Source organism: Mustela lutreola, chromosome 8 (genome assembly GCF_030435805.1).
Source record: "Mustela lutreola isolate mMusLut2 chromosome 8, mMusLut2.pri, whole genome shotgun sequence".
Lineage (NCBI taxonomy): Eukaryota > Metazoa > Chordata > Mammalia > Carnivora > Mustelidae > Mustela > Mustela lutreola.
The window spans coordinates 104,565,029-104,582,813 of record NC_081297.1 but is presented as its reverse complement, the minus strand read 5'-3'; the positions used below and the strand labels follow the sequence as shown (position 1 = coordinate 104,582,813).

General features: G+C 36.7%; 1 protein-coding gene across 8 annotated transcripts in view; it reads right to left on the bottom strand.

Annotated features, from left to right (window-relative positions):
* Positions 1-13,088: 13,088 nt before the first annotated feature.
* Positions 13,089-17,785, bottom strand: part of CNOT2 (CCR4-NOT transcription complex subunit 2) — a 124,361-nt gene continuing 119,664 nt past the window's right edge. For all 8 annotated transcript variants that reach the window (XM_059186310.1, XM_059186309.1, XM_059186316.1 and 5 more), the window contains one exon: positions 13,089-14,243. In XM_059186310.1, coding sequence (XP_059042293.1) covers positions 14,157-14,243 — 87 coding nt within the window. In that variant the 3' untranslated portion in view covers positions 13,089-14,156. The remainder of the gene's footprint in view (positions 14,244-17,785) is intronic.

Below are 17,785 nucleotides of genomic sequence, written 5' to 3'. Positions count from 1 at the left end.
CTCCGCCCGGCCCCACCCGCCGCCGCCCGGGGCCTTTCCGCCCCGCCCGCCCCGGGGACGTCTCCCGTGGGCGAGGGGCGGGCGAGCACCGGGGGGAGCGGCGGCTGGCGCTTGAGATCCTCCTTAAATCTCCCTTGGAGAAGCGTCTGAGATGAAAGCTTAGGATCGGTAGAGCCGAACCCGAGTGAAAGTTAAAACAAAAACAGAAAACAGGCAGAGGGCGTAGTGCCAGTGGAGCGGCGGGAATCTTGAACTCCAAACCGGGATTGGTCAGCCAGCCGCGACAGCGAGCCGGCCGCCAGGCAGCGGGCGCTCGGGGGAGACGGGCTGCCGGGCCGGGCCGGGCCGGGCGGGTGGGGAGGGAGTTCCCGGGGCGAGCGGCGGGCGCTCGGCGCGCCCCGGGGAGAGCCCGCCACACGTTCTCCGGCCTGGGCGGGCGCGCGGACCTGCACGCGGCGGGGCGGGAGGCGTGACCCGCCGCGCGCCGCCCTTCCCAGCCCAGCGAGCGAAGTAACCGTCTGGCTGCGGGGTCCTAAGCCCTCCCAACCGCCTTGACGCGGGCCGCGCTCCCCGACCCCCAGCCCGCCCCCAGGGCGCCCGCATAGGAATGAAACAGGGTGATTCAGGCGGAGTTTGCTGTGGGAACATCGCGCGTGGGGCAGGAGCCTGCGACTGGCAAGACCAAGGAAACCCGCTGCCTGGGTGCTCGCTGGACCTATCGGAAACTTAGGTCTCCCGCAGCCGGGTGGACCGCAACTCTATTTGCCCCAAGGCTGGGACGGACTGAATAGGGACTGAAGGAAGCAGGCGGAGAGGTTTGCAGCCCTGGAAAAAGACACCACTTTCCCCATCAGGATGGTCCCCCCTGGCTCCCTGGACTCCCGAGAACAGAATCATTTCTGTTCTCTTTCCTTCCTTAGGAGCCCTGCCACCCTTGGCCCACCACGGAATTTGTAGATGAGCTTTCCAGGAGCGCTGTGCAAGGCGACAGCGGCGTGCAGACCCACTTTGGGACAGGTATCGTTTCTAGAGCTGCGTCCTGCTCTCTTAATTCTTCCAGTTTCTCCCTCCACCCCCACCTCCTCTGTGCATACCTTCAGCCCCTATCCTTTTCATGATTTTTTTTTTTTAAGATTATCTTTTTCGGAAGCCACACTTCTATCATAATATCAAAGTTGAGAACTATCTCGACCTACATTATGAAGAATCAGAATATCCACTTCTTTGCAAAATATGTGAACATACCTTTTTTCTTGGCTTGCAAGCCCCAAATAGATATATAAATTTAAGAGTATTTATGAATGTGGAAACACCGTGTCATGGAATTCTTGACTTCTTTCTTGGATTTCAAATGTTACTTAACTGGCACTGAGTATCTTTCAACTGCAGTTCTGATATTTTACTTTGAAGTACTCCATTCCTTTATGTGGAAGGTGACAGTATTTCTAAGAAAGGGGCAAAGCAAGTTTAATCATAGGATGACCCTAGGTGTTTTTCTGAAAAAAATTTAAGATTTTTTAAGTCCCCTTCCAGATCAGGAGGGGACTTTTGTACTTACATACTTTTCAAGCTTTGACAGAATAGATTTCCTTCTTTCTTGACTTGAGAATTACATTATTTTTTTCCCCTTTCTGTTGGCATTTGTTAGTGGTTGTTAGTGTTAGACACTTAGACAATTGTTAGTGATTACATTACCCGAAAGGGAAATGATTTCAAGTAGTTGAGACAGCTTAACCTGAGACAGCTTAACCTGAGATCACAGATCTTCAGCCTGAATCTTTTTCCTACTGCAGGTTATAATCATCTTCCTTTTCACGAAGGCTCAAGCCAGTCTAAGATCTGAGGCAGCAGTGAGCAGATAACAAGATCCAATTATTCCTCCTTGGTGTGCTGAGCAACTTAATCTTGAGGCAGAACTAACTCCTGTTAGTGCTCAAAAAACACAGGGATGAGGTGCCTAAAGATAATTTAATAAGTATGATACATTTTCAATGATTCCAGAGCTTCAGGAGTTCTGTGAATGAACCCTCTGCCTCCAAACTGAAGCAAGATGGTCTTCAAGTACCAGAAAATTCTGTTTTAATTTAACGAAAATTCTTGAGGGCTTTTAAATCCATTTTCCCTGGAGTTCTGCATTTACTCACTCCCTCGTTATAATTAAAGTATTTGAAGAAACTGTTGCCATCTAGCCTTCTGTTCTTTAAACATCTACTTTTCTCCCTTCTTGTTTTTAAATTAGCTTTGCTACTCTTCTGCACTTTTTCATTATCTTCATGTCTTTTTTATTGAAAGTCAAACCTATCAAAAGACTTCCCACATTAAATAAATTTCTATTTTATCCTTATTGGAACACTGTGTTTGTTATTAGTTTCATTTACTTGAGGTGGAGCTGCCATATCCCATTTCTAACATTTAATAAGCCCCTCAGTTTCTGAAAATCAGTCACCATGGACTTTCTAAGTTAGGATAGTGATAGGAACCCTTGGAAATCTCAGAGATGTGAGGCTCTGAAGTCACTTAGCATCTCGTTTCCTGTGGAGGGCAGAGGCAGTATAGAAATAAAAGCTAGTTCCTTCTTTGCATGTTTGCACCAATCAGAATTAAGATTAAGAATGTGATACACAGAACCAGATCAACTTATTTGGTGTACATCATTATCTGCAGCAGTGTTTTCAGGACAATCATAGCCAAGCCTTGATGTTCTTTTTAAGAGAAGACTAAAACCCAACTAAGCAAGTACATTAAAATCATTGTTATTTATAATTTGTTTTCATGATCAGTATTCTTCAAGAAGCCTTGTGACTAATGCTAAAGTTGCAATGTACAATTTCATATGTATATATACTTCTATTAAAAGATTCCAGGGGCGCCTGGGTGGCTCAGTGGGTTAAAGCCTCTGCCTTCAGCTCGGGCCATGGTCCCAGGGTCCTGGGATCGAGCCCCGCATTGGGCTCTCTGCTTGGCGGAGAGCCTGCTTTCCCCCATCCCCTTTGCCTGCCTCTCTGCCTACTTGTGATCCATGTCAAATAAAATCTTTAAAAAAAAAGAAAAAAAAAGATTCCAAAAAGAATTATCATAAGGAGAGCTTTGGTATCCTAGGAGTAGAGAGGAATTTAGAGCATGTTGGGAAAATGTTTATACACTGTTTTAAAAATTAGTGCATTGTGGTTTCTCAACCACTATACATTCAAATAAAATACATAAGAGAGAAAAATTAATATTTTATCATCACCTTTTCTCATTAAAATTCACCTTCTGGATAGGTTTTAAACATTTGTAACCAGAATAATTAGATAAACATGAATGAAAACATGAGTGATCCAACAAAGGAAACTACATAGAAAATTTTATCTTTTCATTCAGCTTAGGCAATTGACAATTTTGTTGTCATAGAAAACTTTCTACTTTAGTCTTGACTTAAAAATGTTTACAATTGAACTAAATCATTTCCAGCTTGAGGATATCAAAAAACCAATTTTCTTGCCATGCTTCAGGATGAATGTTACATAGTAGTTTCAGAATTTTAAATTCAAAAGAAATTTCCTGTGTAGCCACTATTTTTCTATTTTTTCCCCTGCATAATCTTTACCTATTATAGTGAGCATATAATTATTACTGAGAACACTATTTTACTTTCTATAATTATATTAAAACAGTAAGGGCTCTTAAGTATCACCTAATTTAACATTAAGCAGGAAAGGAAGCTCTCAAAGACTGCACTTTGTTTGAAATAGTAAAGAATGATTATTAAAAATATTTTTTCAAGTTCAGATTTGTTGGCATTTAGCCTCTGTGTTTGCAGTTGAGAAAGGGAAGCACAAGGCATAATCACTTCATTATAAGTAAATTCATAATATGGTAGTGGAAGTATAGCTAGAGTTCTTAAATTCTTACCACCTGTTCTCTCTCATGTTAATGGAAGTGATCTTCTGTGGGAGGTAATATATACACATATGTAGTAAAAGGGAAATCAGCTTTGGAATTAGAAAGCAAGAAGCTAAAAGGTTTTAGTCCCAACATTTCATACTAAATAATTTGACATAAATAATTGGTGTTCTTACATTGTTTCCTCCTCCTCATATGAAAGAGTTGGACTAGATTTTTTTTTTTTTAAGGTTTATTTATTTTAGGGAGCCCAGAGCATGGAGGGGCAAAGGAGAGTTGACCTGAGGCAGGGCTTGATCTAATGACCCTGAGATCATGACTTGAGCCCAAACCAAGAGCTGGACACTTAACCACCCAGGCGCCCTTAAACTAGAAGATTCCTGATTCTATGATTTTTATTCCAAGTTGACTTTGTTCTTGCTCTGTTCTTCAGAAATTTAGCTACTACTATCGACTAGCACATAGTCAAGTCAAAAGATCTTTTAATGATTCCAAAATATGGAGAGTACCTTCTGGCCCAGTGGGTGAGACAGTATATGTCTTTAGAAAAATGGGCTTACATCTGTTGAGCACCTAATATAATATAAACAAATGCCCTAATTTCATCTTCTCATGAGATGAAGAGGGAAGAAGAGATTAGTTACATACATGTTGACAATGCCAAGTTTCAAGGGCCATTTTCCACTATATTGTACCATCTCTAAGAAATTTCTGTAGTTAGTAAAAAAAAAAAGAAAAAAAAAAGTATAGGTAATACAAATGGATTTAAAATGTGCATACTAAAATTCAGGTAGAGTTAGGCTTGATCAAAATCCCTGCTGTTAAACCTATGAAGGGGGATGTGGATAGAGGATGAGGATCTAGTGATTTAACCAGTTCCTCCAGTTTAATTTTACTCTGAATCACTTGTGTTAAAAAATAGCTCTTTTTTAGATGCATAGCAAATGTAAGTAGTATGGTTTTATGTGGAAGAGAAAGATTAAGTTTAATATTTAGGTTTCAGATAAGCTTGTTAGAAATTCAAGCTAGATTCAAGGTAAAAGTAACCGTAGGAACAACTGGGTGTTGAAACAATAGCTCTAAGGTAGAAGAGCCTATCCTCCTCTTAATGCAGGACGTTCCATAATATTTCTAATAGTTTTCTTGCCTTTGCTTGGACATTTCCAGTGATGAAAAATCCATTGACTCCTAAGACTGGCCATTTGATCTTTGGATTTTTTAAAAAAAATTTATGAAGTAGTACTTTCTTTTAAATTGAAATCATTAACCATATCATTGCGATAATGTCCATGTAAGGGTTTTTAATATGCACTCTGGTGTTTATGTAGGTTAATCTGCTTTACAAAAAATTCCACTTCAGGGGCACCTGGTTGGCTCAGTTGACAGAGTATATGACTCCTGATCTCAGGGTCCTGATTTCAGGCCCCACGTTCGATGCAGAGCTTGCTTAAACAAACAAAACAAAAACAAACGCTTTTTTCCCCCCCACTTCAGATGTGGCACTACTATCTTGTTCCTTCTAGAATTTCTTCAGTTTCCTCAATATTTTTTTTTTTAAGATTTTATTTATTTATTTGACAGACAGAGATCACAAGTAGGCAGAGACAGGCAGAGAGAAAGGAAGGGAAGCAGGCTCCCTGCTGAGCAGAGAACCCGTGGCCGGGCTTGACGGGGCTCGATCCCAGGACCCTGAGATCATGACCTGAGCTGAAGGCAGAGGCTTTAACCCACTGAGCCACCCAGGCACCCTTAATATTCCTTTTTAATTGTTTAGAAACTATTCTTACCCCAAAATGCTTAAAAAAAAAAAAAAAGGGAAAAAAGGTAATTCAAAGTTGGAAAGGATACCCAGTTTTAATATTCTCTGAAACAAGATTCTACACCTTTCTTTTCCATGCTATCCAACCTACAAACACGTCTAGGATGATGGATTTTGTTGTTCATTAATTAACAGTGTCATTGTCAATGCAGAAAGAACCTGGGGAAATAATTTTGACTCAGGTAGGCAGAATTTGGATTCCAAATAGTGATGTGCAAGTTAACTAATTTAATATTCAAATATTAAATCATTTAGAGTGAAATGAAAAAATATATATGTAAGTTTAGATTTAAAAAAGGAAATCTGGAAATAACTTATTAGGCAGAGTAGTAACATAGGACTTGCATTTAAAGATTTTATTTATTTATTTGACAGATCATAAGTAGGCAGAAAGGCGGGGGTGGGCAGTGGGAAGCAGGCTCCCTGCTGAGCAGAGAACCCGTCTCGGGGCTCAACGGGTCTCGATCCCAGGATCCTGAGACCATGACCTATGCTGAAGGCAGAGGCTTAACCCACTGAGCCACCCAGGTGCCCCAGGACTTGCACTTTAAAAACAGGTATGTTTTCATTCAACTTGTTTTATATTTGAAGGATATTAACCATTTGAATAAATTACTTAAAACATTCAAAATAAAAGATCAAACTTGTCTGACTCTTTCAAAGGAAAATAGTTAACAGCTCACATTTTTTTTTTAAGACAGCCCAGTTTTGGGGTACCTGGCTGGCTGAGTCAGTAGAGCATGTAACTCTTGATCTTGGGGTTGTATTTGATCCCCACATTGGTGTAGAGATTACTTAAAAATAACATCTTTAAAAAAGACAGCCCAGTTTTCATGCAACTGCTACATATGATAATTAAAACTGCATCTTAAAATAAATGTTCAGTATGTAACAGATTTAAAGGTAGCTTCCAAACATTCTGGCTGCCCCAAATCTTTATTTTTATATAAAAGATGAAACTATTTATGGCATTCCCACATGTAATTTCTTCTCATTGAGCTGCATATTTTTGAAGGATAATCAGTATTTCCTCCTTAAAATATTTTTTTCATTATAAATGAGTATCAATAGGACTAATCCTAAGAAGAATCAACCATTTGTTGACATACCACCCTTGAAATTTGTACATTTCTTCCAAAACGTTTGAAGGAACATGTATTATAACTAAAATTACTTTCAGTACATACCAGAGAATTGATGGCTTGGAAGAAAAACATCACTTCTTCAGTCTTAAAAATTATGTAGCTGGGGCACCTGGGTGGTTCAGTGGGTTAAGCCTCTGCCTTCAGCTCAGGTCATGATCTCAGGGTCCTGGAATCGAGCCCTACATCAGGATCTCAGCTAAGCAAGGAGCCTGCTTCCCCCCCTCTCTCTGCCTGCCTCTCTGCCTACTTGTGATCACTCTCTCTGTCAAATAAATAAAACCTTTAAAAAAATAAAATAAAAATTATGTAGTCAAATATTACAAATGCAAATTCCTAGAATATTACTTTTCAGCAGGATATGCTTATGCAAACTAGAGTGAAAAATTCTGTTTTCTATACCTGGTATTCTCTACTATTGCTTGAAGGAACTACCTCTTTTGGCATAAATAGGGCTAGTTCTATTTCACCTTCCCTAACAAAACGTCAAAACATATTTGTAGGTAGAGGCCTATCAGGCCTTCGAAGTGATAATAAAGATAAATTACGATGAATGAAAAACTACATGGTTTTTCATGAAAAACTACATTTTGCTACATGGAAGTAGTCTTAGGGATGCCTGGCTGGCTCAGTCCATATAGCATGTGATTCCTGATCTTGGGATCATGAGTTCAAGCCCTACATTGAGCATAAAGATTACTTAAAAACAAAATGTTTTATTTAAAAAAGTAGTCTAGGGGTGCCTGGGTGGCTCTGTGGGTTAAGCCTCTGCCTTCAGCTCAGGTCACGGGTCTCTAGGTCCTGGGATCAAGCAGCATCAGGCTCTCTACTCAGCAGGGAGCCTGCTTCCCCTTCTCCCTCTGCCTGCCTCTCTGCCTTCCTGTGATCTTTGTCAAATAATTTTATCAAAAAAATAAAAATAAAAAAGTAGTCTAATTAAGCTAAACTATTTTGGCATGTGTCAGTTGGTGAGCACAAGCTATGAGACTTGCAATTTGTGTTTTCAACAGAGAAAGGATATTATTACAACAAAGACAACTTATTGTGAATTTTATGGCATTTTCAAGAAGTCATTTAAGTGATTGAGGAAAACCTGTATGGCAAACATCTGGAAATAATTAGCTTTTTAAACTGAATACTGAATTCTTAAATAAAGAAATAGATAATTAAATTTTTGTCAGGTCATAGTATTTATACAACAGGATTTATATAACTTTCAGTTGATGGACACAGAATGATAATGCATATAACTGCCCTTAACAGTTCTCATGCACACAAACTGAAGCAGAACTTAAGGTCTGGCAAAATGTCCCAGGAAATAGCAAAGATTTAAAAAGAAAAAAAAAAAAAAAAAGAATCCTTGCTTTTTTATAATGAGGAATGGATTTAGCCTTCCTTGGATTCTGCTCTAATAAGTACTACTGTAATAATGTGGTTTCTGCACTAGAACATTGGATGATACAGGAAAAAGCAAATGAATGCCGCAAAAAATAGGAATGCATTATTCCAGCTATTAACTTAGTTGGATTTCACCCAAACTTTAAGATTTCATTCTAGTTAGTACTTGCACAGAAGGTATAGCTTAAGTGTAAACTGTTGTTAACTAACTTCATAAATGACCTGCATTTACTAGAGTACTGTATTCCTACCCTCTCCCTAGACATTTGAGTCAGAATATCTAAATATGAGGCTTTAAACAGGAACTTTTAACATGCTCCTCAGGTGATTCTTACGCACATTAAGTTTGAGAATTACCTAACTGGAGGGTTAACTTTGACTCTTTGAGCTCCCGCAGCTATCTCAACCCAAACTGAGATTTTTATACATTAAATTTAAAGATCAGTTTTCTTTTTACATAAGAAATCAGAGTACTGCTTAATCTAGGAAATGTGATCACTACTGCAGCAGAAAACAGGAGACTAAACACTAAGGCAATGCGTAATTTCAGGTTAAACATTGACCTTGAAACTTCCAAAAAGTCTCTTCCCTCCTTTTAATGTACCACTAGAACACATAAATCTGATGAATATACACACGACTATTTGTTGTACTTTACTACACTTTCATATTCTTACTCCTAAAGTAACAACAACAAAGGTTGAATAAAGTTGCCTTTTGTAACTTTTTTTGATTATTTGAATCTCTCCAAAGAAGTGGCAGTAAACACTGTACTTTGCTGCACTTTCATATTCACTGTACTTTTACTACACTTTCATATTCTTACGCCTAAAGTAACAACAAAGGTTGAATAAAGTTGCCTTTTGTAACTTTTTTTGATTATTTGAATCTCTCCAAAGATGTGGCAGTAAACACACCCATGACTCAAGAAGAGCACATTTTAGAAGGGTCAATGCTTTATAAGTATTTAAGTACTGAGCATTTAACTTTCAGCCCTGAGGACATCATATTCCTCAACTTCAGACCAAAAAAAAACCAGTATCAACATCTCAGACCTGAAAAGAGGCCCAAGAGTTAGCAAATCCAACTCTTTACTCAAAAAGGCAGTCCTCTCAATAGCAATTGATAATCATTCAGTTTCTGCTTGAACATTTTTGTTGATGGAATCCTTCCTTATGAAACAGTACTGTGAGACTGCACCTTGATAAAAAGAACCAAAATGTGTCTCATCCAACTTCCACCTGTTGGTTTGAGACTTGCCCTCTTCATTTAAGTCCTTCCTATTATTTGAAGACAGCTGTCATGTCTCCCTTTAGTAGTCCCATTTTCTCTTCTCCAAGGTCTACATACATCTCATCAACTCTAATATGCACATTCTTTCCATGCAGGACATCCTGGAAATTGGTATGCATTTCTGTAATTCATAGTTTGTCACAGTTCAGTCGAGCTCTTTTCTTCCTTAGCGGTACAGTGAAGTCGTACCTAATAGTTCGCAACTAGGTTTGCTAAAATACAGTAACTACCCTATTTTAACACTTTTCCAATGAACAGAAACATTCAGGTCATCCAGTTCAACTCCTTACCTTATGCACAAAACACTGCCCAGTCGGTCTCTCCTTAGTTATGTTCTGAGGTTGAACAGAATGCCTTACAAAACAAGTCATTTCAAAATCTTAACTATCTCCGTTTTAATAGTGCACTGAAATCTTTTTCTCTGTTTGGTCCTAGTTCTGTTCTTCAGACCCGCAAATGAATGACAACTCTTGAATTTGATACCTGAAGAAAGATACCATGTTTCTAGAGTTTATTCTCTAACGCTAAACTTTGCTACTACCTGTTGGGTTTTTGTTTTTGGTATATTTAAAATGTAACGTAAAACAGGGATATTAAAAACCTACCTTAATGATGCTATGCTAAAGACAGGATAAAATAATGCATGTGAAACACTTAGTACATTGCTTGGCAGCTAGAAGGCATGCCACATCCTTTTCTCCTGCCTTCCCCAGTCCTAGCAGCTCTTAAAACACAGCAGACTTCTTACCTTGTTCTGAGCACTATACTTTTAATGTAGCTAAAAAATCGCTGTCAGTATTTTTGGAAATAGTTACAGTTTACATTGATCTACATATGAACCACTCTTCAGACAGGTCACATTCCACTATTCTTTATTCTTTTAGCAACTGAAGTGGGAAAGTAATCCTCTTGACTCAGCATATCCTATATGATGCAACTCAACATACAAACTACTGGGTTAGATTTAGATCCTGATTTTGACGTGCACTGCGTTTATTTGCCTCCTCTCCTAGATCTATCAAGTATTTATGATATGATCTACTTCACTGGCAATGCTAGTGGCAAGGAAAGAGCTTTCTGGCATGCTGTTAGGACCTAGTTTTTAAAAAGGCATTGAGGGGTAGCTCAATGGGTTAAGCCACTGCCTTCGGCTCAGGTCATGATCTCAGGGTCCTGGGATCGAGTCCTGCATTGGGCTCTCTGCTCAGCAGGGAGCCTGCTTCTCTCTCTCTCTGCCTGCCTCTGTCTACTTGTGATCTCTCTGTGTCAAATAAATAAATAAATCTTAAAAAAAAAAAAAAAAGGCATTGAGATAAGTCTGGCTTGTTATCCACAGACTGTCTTAATGGAACCAATTAATAGGTATTCCTAGGTCTCCTTTAACTACACAAGCTAGGATTAAGAGAACATTAAATATGAACATCTCTCTTATGCACGTGCACATTTAGATTTTTAGTAACCTTCTGCAAAACTGATGCTACTAAGCAAATAAGTTATATAAATGCCCTTCTTTGCAGGGATGCTCAGATTCCCCATATTTTATAAGCACTGGGTGTTAACAGAATGGGAGATCTGTTTTTGAAGAAGAATTCAGAGGAAGAATCAACTAGAAAGGGTAAAGTTGGAAAAATTTGAAAGTTTCAAAAGTTAATTGAAAATGCCTTAAAAAAGGATTTTGAAAATGAAATTACAGCAAAAAATTGTAAATTATTTCAAAGCCCAATGCTTTAATTTGTACATTTTATTTTCAAATTGAAATATCAATTTATACCATTCAATCAACATGTATTTATCAAGCACCTACGGTGTACCAAGTTCAGTGGCAAAAAGGAAAAGACCAGTTAAGTGGTTGGCTTTATATTATACTGTAAGAATTCAAATAAACTTTTCAGTTCTTAAAAATTTTTTATATCTAAGGAAAACTTTGTGCAGTGAAAAAAATCCCTGAAAATGGAGTTTTATCATATAAATTATAGTATCACAAGAAGCATAGAATATATATTTGAAACTGAATAGGTGAAAGGACTTTCTTTTGCAACTGAATAGCTTTTTACCCCTAGAGCCAATTATAATATAATCACAAAGTTAACAACGTACACATCTATGTCACTAGTTATATAGGGAAAATTTAACAGAATTAAAGCTAAGAAAGAAAATGTGAAATATTAGTTCAGGTCAACTTCTGTACATGTATAACCACAAGTTATAAAACCAAAGAATATAACAGTGTGTTATATTAAAGAGTTTAATATAGTACTTTGAAGATTTCAAATAGACTTTTTAAACTTGGATTTGAAGTCAAGAGCATGGTAATTTCGGATATTAACAAGTTATAAAAAATTGGTTTACATGCAAGAGTTTTCTCATTTTGATGATTCAGGGTAAAAAGAACTTAGAAACTGGAAAAGTGTGCACTTAAAACTTTCTAATGGCCGTTAAAACAAACAATTAGAGTCAAACAACAAAAGACTTTGATATGAGCTATCTTGCTTTTCTTAGTCATTCACAAAAGTACCAGTCATGATCAGGGTGACACTTTATACTGTTAGGTTTATACTCATAAAAATAAAGATCCCTTCCCTTTTCTCTTTTAAGTGTTTCTCATGATTATGTTGGAAAAGTTACGCTTTACAAAGTCAATTATTGTGAAAAAATGTAATGTTTTTTTTTTAAAGAAAACAGTTTCTAGAATTTGATTCTGGTTTATGTCAAATATGTGAGAGGGGTTTGTGCACAACAATTAAAACTATAATTATATAAGTGCCATCTTTCCTACAGAAGAGATGCTTTGGTTTAAATCTGAAAGGTTAAAAAATCCTGATATTTTTATGTCAGTTTCTCCATATCTCAAAATACATAGAAAAAGGTAAATCTTAATTCATTTCATATTCCTGATACACAAACACAGCAATGTCATAAATGTTTCATTTTCAAACATGATTTGGTAAATGTCAACAAACTTTCACTCTTCATAGAAAAATAGGTTAAAAATGAAAATTTAGAAAATCAAAACTCACTGCCTTTTTTACTCTCTATCTCTAGTGTTTGTAGCTTCAGTCTTCAGACATTTTTAAATACAGTATTTTCCTTTAGATGGAAACGAATCCATCAACTTGTAAATGTGAAATATCCAGGCCAGCACGCTGAAGGTAAAGTCTCTTATCCCTGCTTTTGGCTTACCTTAATTTGTGTATTAATTCTTAAAGCTAAATCTCAAAGGTCTGAAATGTCTCACAGATTTCTCACTAAAGTATTTTGACTGGGTCCCGTAAGTGTTCAGAAAGTTTTATTTCTAATGCAGCCATAATTATTAAAAAAAAAAAAAAAGTTTTTGACTTAGTTAATAAAGAAAAATGCATCTGCATTTTTAACCTACAAGTAAAATAATGTATGGCTCCATCAAATTACTTGTCAAAAGCTGAAAAAAAGACTACATTTTAAATTGTTTAGTCACACCATTCAGTTGGATATTTGTAAAACTTGAGGGTTTGGGTCTATTTTTCATGTTGAAGAAATAATTTCACAATTTCAAATCAAAGTCAACACTGCAGTGAGGAGAGCTTTTCTACTTTATTACAAAGAGAAGAAGCCTTTATGTGGTCAGAAAATACAAGATTGATCTTTTTTTCTCTTCCTATGAAACGCTGCTGTTCAAACAGCCAGAGTGAATTGTCTCAGTTCACTTCTTTAAGTCCCATCACATTCACTTGGGTATGGATGTCCTTGGCTGCTGAAAATCTGGCCCTTTAGTGCACAGGGCGACAAAGTCCCCTGACCAGCAGTTCCAGAATGTCCCATTTTCATATATTGCATCCATGCACACCTCCTAAAAATGAGGTACAGCAGGGCAAACATTTTCCAAAATAGATGTCATATATATAATATATACACATTCGTACATACATACCTTTATTCATGTGATGTCCAAAAATTTAAAAAAAATGTACACATTTATTACAAAATCGTAACAAAGACTGGACAGTGTTTTGCTCATTCTGGAAAGATGAAGCTCAGTAATAACACAACCCTGGAAACCATCCAGAGATTGTGGCAATATCTTTCTTCTAAACAGTCAGATATTCTTGCGTTAAGCTTGGCGAAACTGCCTTTCAAAAACAGAAGGGGAAGTAAAATGAAGGAAGCAGACCTTGCTCATCTTTCCAAATGAAATACGAGAAGGATCTTCACATAAAAAATGCACAAACATTTGTTATTTTATTACCAATAGTGCTACAATGAACAATGCAAATTTTGTGGTCTAATTTTGTTGAGTCTTTTGTGGGTTTTCTTTTTTTACATTTTAGAAACTAAATGGTAAACTTCTGTCAGTGTGTACTTGCTTGTCTTTACAGACTCAAGTCTGTCTGCTGGCAAAAAAAGAAAATAAATGAAAAAAAAAAAATTCAGACCCTGCTCAAACTAGAGAAAAACAAATTACAAATTTAGTTGTTGGGCAGCACATAATTAGTAAGGCAGGACCTCAAATGGTGACCCTTTGCATAAGCCAATTGCCAGATCCTCAAGGAATTAAAACCAGGGTGCCTGAGCCACATCAGTTCTGCAGTTATGTTGAGTATTGTGCTGAGACAGCCATACCCCAAGAAAAGGGAAGTCTTTTTTTAGAAGGCTTGCTGAGCAGGGTTGTAGTTGAAGGTGGATGGCAGGTGAGGCCGTTCTTCTAATTTGTCATATTCCAGATGAAACTCCTATAAAACCAAATTTAAGAATTTAGATGATTTCCATTCCCTCAGATCTCAGATTTTTGTCAAAATATATTTTACTAGGTAAACAAAATACCTACATGTATGAGAATGAACAGACACAGATGTACCAACTCTTTTTTACCCCTCTAAAATACAGCTTGAAGAAAAGTAATGTGCTGCCGTTTCTGCTAAGTGCAGTTTCTGCTAAGTGACTTTCTGTGTAGAAGTCAGAGACTACTCATGAACATTTATTTTATAACCACTGAAACCATGCATTTTTTTGCTCAAAAGTAGAAGTCTGAGCAGCAATTACTGTACCATCAGTAAAAAGCACGGAACATTGCAGGATATTTAAAATAAAGGCAACCTTCAATGATGTAAAAAAAAAAATTTTTTTACTTTTTTCTAAAAAAAAAAAATTTTTACTTTTTTCTCAAAAAAAAAAAAAAATTTTTTTTTCCAACTTGTAATTATTACACCTACTTTTTAAAAAAAGCAAACACATAAAGTTATCCTAACCTTACAATTCACTTCTCTCTCGACTTCCCACTTCAAACCCAAACACTGAAAAGATGTAAATGCCACTCAAAACTAAATAGTGGTTTTGTTGTATGCACATCTTAACACAAACTACTTAGCTCATTTTAATTGAACTTTCAAAATACATGAACTTCATGAGAGTTTTAAAGTTTGAGAATGAAGTAATTTCTTTATACTTCCTATGATCAAGACAGAGAAGAAAATTTTGTATATTAAAAAAAAAAAAACAAAAAAAGTACCTTTGCAAATCCAAAATGCAAAAGGTTCTAAAATCACTAATTCTATAATATGAATTCAGTAACAGCACAAACTAAATCAATTCCATTTAAGACATTATGAACCCTTTATTTATACTATGTATTAAAGAAAGCCAACAAGTAGTTAACACTATGGGTTAACATATCTTACCATACATTCCCATTATTTTTTTTTTTTTTTTTTTTTTTTTTTTTTTTTTTTTTTTTTTTTTTTTTTTTTTTTTATTTTTTTTTTTAAAGATTTTATTTATTTATTTGACAGAGAGAAATCACAAGTAGTCAGAGAGGCAGGCAGAGAGAGAGAGAGGAGGAAGCAGGCTCCCTGCTGAGCAGAGAGCCCGACGCGGGACTCGATCCCAGGACCCTGAGATCATGACCTGAGCCGAAGGCAGCGGCCTAATCCACTGAGCCACCCAGGTGCCCCATACATTCCCATTATTAAATTAAAATGAAAACCTATGTTGTAATGATTGAACTCTGAGATATAAAACCAAGTATTTAAATTTAAGAATATTACATTAACAACTGAAAATCTAGTATGTGCCCAAACTAGAGAAACAGCTAATTTTAATCTTTCTGATTGTATATTTCTGTAAATATCATTATCTTCATTGTGCACCTGAAGAAATGAGGTTCCCAAGTAACCTGCCCAAATCATATAATAAGTGGCAGATCTAGGATTAGGATTCAGACCTATGTAGCACCAAAGCCCATGACCACCTAGAGTTAACAAATTATTTTTAATAGTGTTAGCACAAGATCTAAATAAATTCACTTCATTACAACCCTTACGCAGAAATGTTGAAAAAATTCAGTTCACTGACAAATGTTCTTAAAGAAGGGACAGTGTAATGTCTTTAATCTACAAAGGGCACATAGGTTATTTGCTTATCATTAAAACCAGCAAACTCCAGAATCACCATCGTTCCCTCCCACCCCCCCAATGCACCGTGTAGACACCACTCTCTTTCTCCCTACCCCTAAGTTTTAAAAGCAATTTATTGCCTGGCTAAAGAAGAATATCAATATGAGTAAAGAAAGAATCTTCTTCTTATATCACTCTTTACGAATTAAAACTGGCAAGTTAGTTCCAAAAGATGTATAGCTGCAGGGTAAAAAATCTGTAACTATAACAAATCACAGGCCCCAATAAATTACGTAAATTTTGTTCAGTTATCCTGTCCTTGTCATTGTACAGAGGTGAACTACACAGTATTATTAGAAATTAAACTAGAGTAACTTCATCAGTGCACATATTTTTCTCCCTACATATTAAAAGAAAAAGATCAGTTTTAAACCTAGGGAACATAATACATTTTTTAATGTAATTTAAAAACTCATATATCAAAGATTCAGAAATTAAGTAAGTCAAAATTTTGTCTTCCTTCTTCTTACATCTTTGTTTTAGTCTTCTGTTTATTTTTATTTTTCTTAAAATACATAAATTTACAGTATATACTGGTATCTCTTTGTACCCTTTGACTGTTGGTAACATCTCTTTTACACATCTGTTTTCTGTACACACAACACACATGCACACCTCTTTATATAACCAGTAGGTACAAAAATAGGCCTGTTTTTGTATACCACTACATACTGCCTATAATACAGTGCCATGCCCCTAGCAGGTTTGTAATTAATGGCTGATGAATTAATAAACACCAGTTTCTTTCATTTAAGAACAAAACATTAAAATTTAATGATTTAAAAGGTTATAAAGTATTTTAGACACTTTTTATAGACAACTTTTAAAGTTATTTTTCTGTTAATCAAACTAGGCTACATATTCTCAAAAGTTCACTGTAAGCAGAACTGTACTGTACATGTACTGGATTCAGATAATCAAATGAAATTACTACAAAAGCATTAATGTAATCACTGATTAAATGACACAGAGAAACATATACTGCAGGAATATTTTCTCTAATTCTCAAAAACGTCAGCTTTCTCTTACCTAAGATAAATCCTTCAATTTTAGGAAGTTTCAAACTATCTTACGTATACTTATTAGACATAATTTTTTGCTACTTTGATGAAAAGTACGTATTACTGATTAAAGTATAGGTATACTAATAGTAATGTGTACCAGTGAAATTAATGAAAAAAAATCACATTTATATCAGGCTCTGTTATTATAAAAAATTTTAAGCATTAGAAATCCCTAGTCTTGGGGCGCCTGGGTGGCTCAGTGGGTTGGGCCACTGCCTTCGGCTCAGGTCATGATCTCAGGGTCCTGGGATCGAGTCCCGCATCGGGCTCTCTGCTCAGCAGGGAGCCTGCTTCCCTATCTCTCTCTGCCTGCCTCTCCGACTACTTGTGATTTCTCTCTGTCAAATAAATAAATAAAATTTAAAAAAAAAAAAAAAAAAAAGAAATCCCTAGTCAGTGTTGGATCTACAAGGTGAAGTCAGGCTAAAGTAATTCAATTTTTAAGTCTTTAGTCTGAGAAAGCTACTGATCGTATGGCAAGCCTCCATCACCTGAAAATTCTGTGGACAAAATTATTTTTAAAATTCTACTCATTAAGAATATACACAATCTGGGGGTGCCTGGGTGGCTCAGACATTGGGTGTTTGTCTGCTTTCAGCTTGGGTCATGATTCTGGGGTCCTGGGACCGAGCCCCACATCAGGCTCTCCACTCAGCAGGAGGCCTGCTTCTCCCTCTCCCACTCCCTTCTGCTTGTTGTGTTCCCTCTCTCACACACTCGCTCTGTCAAATAAGTAAATAAAATCTTTTAAAAAGTTAA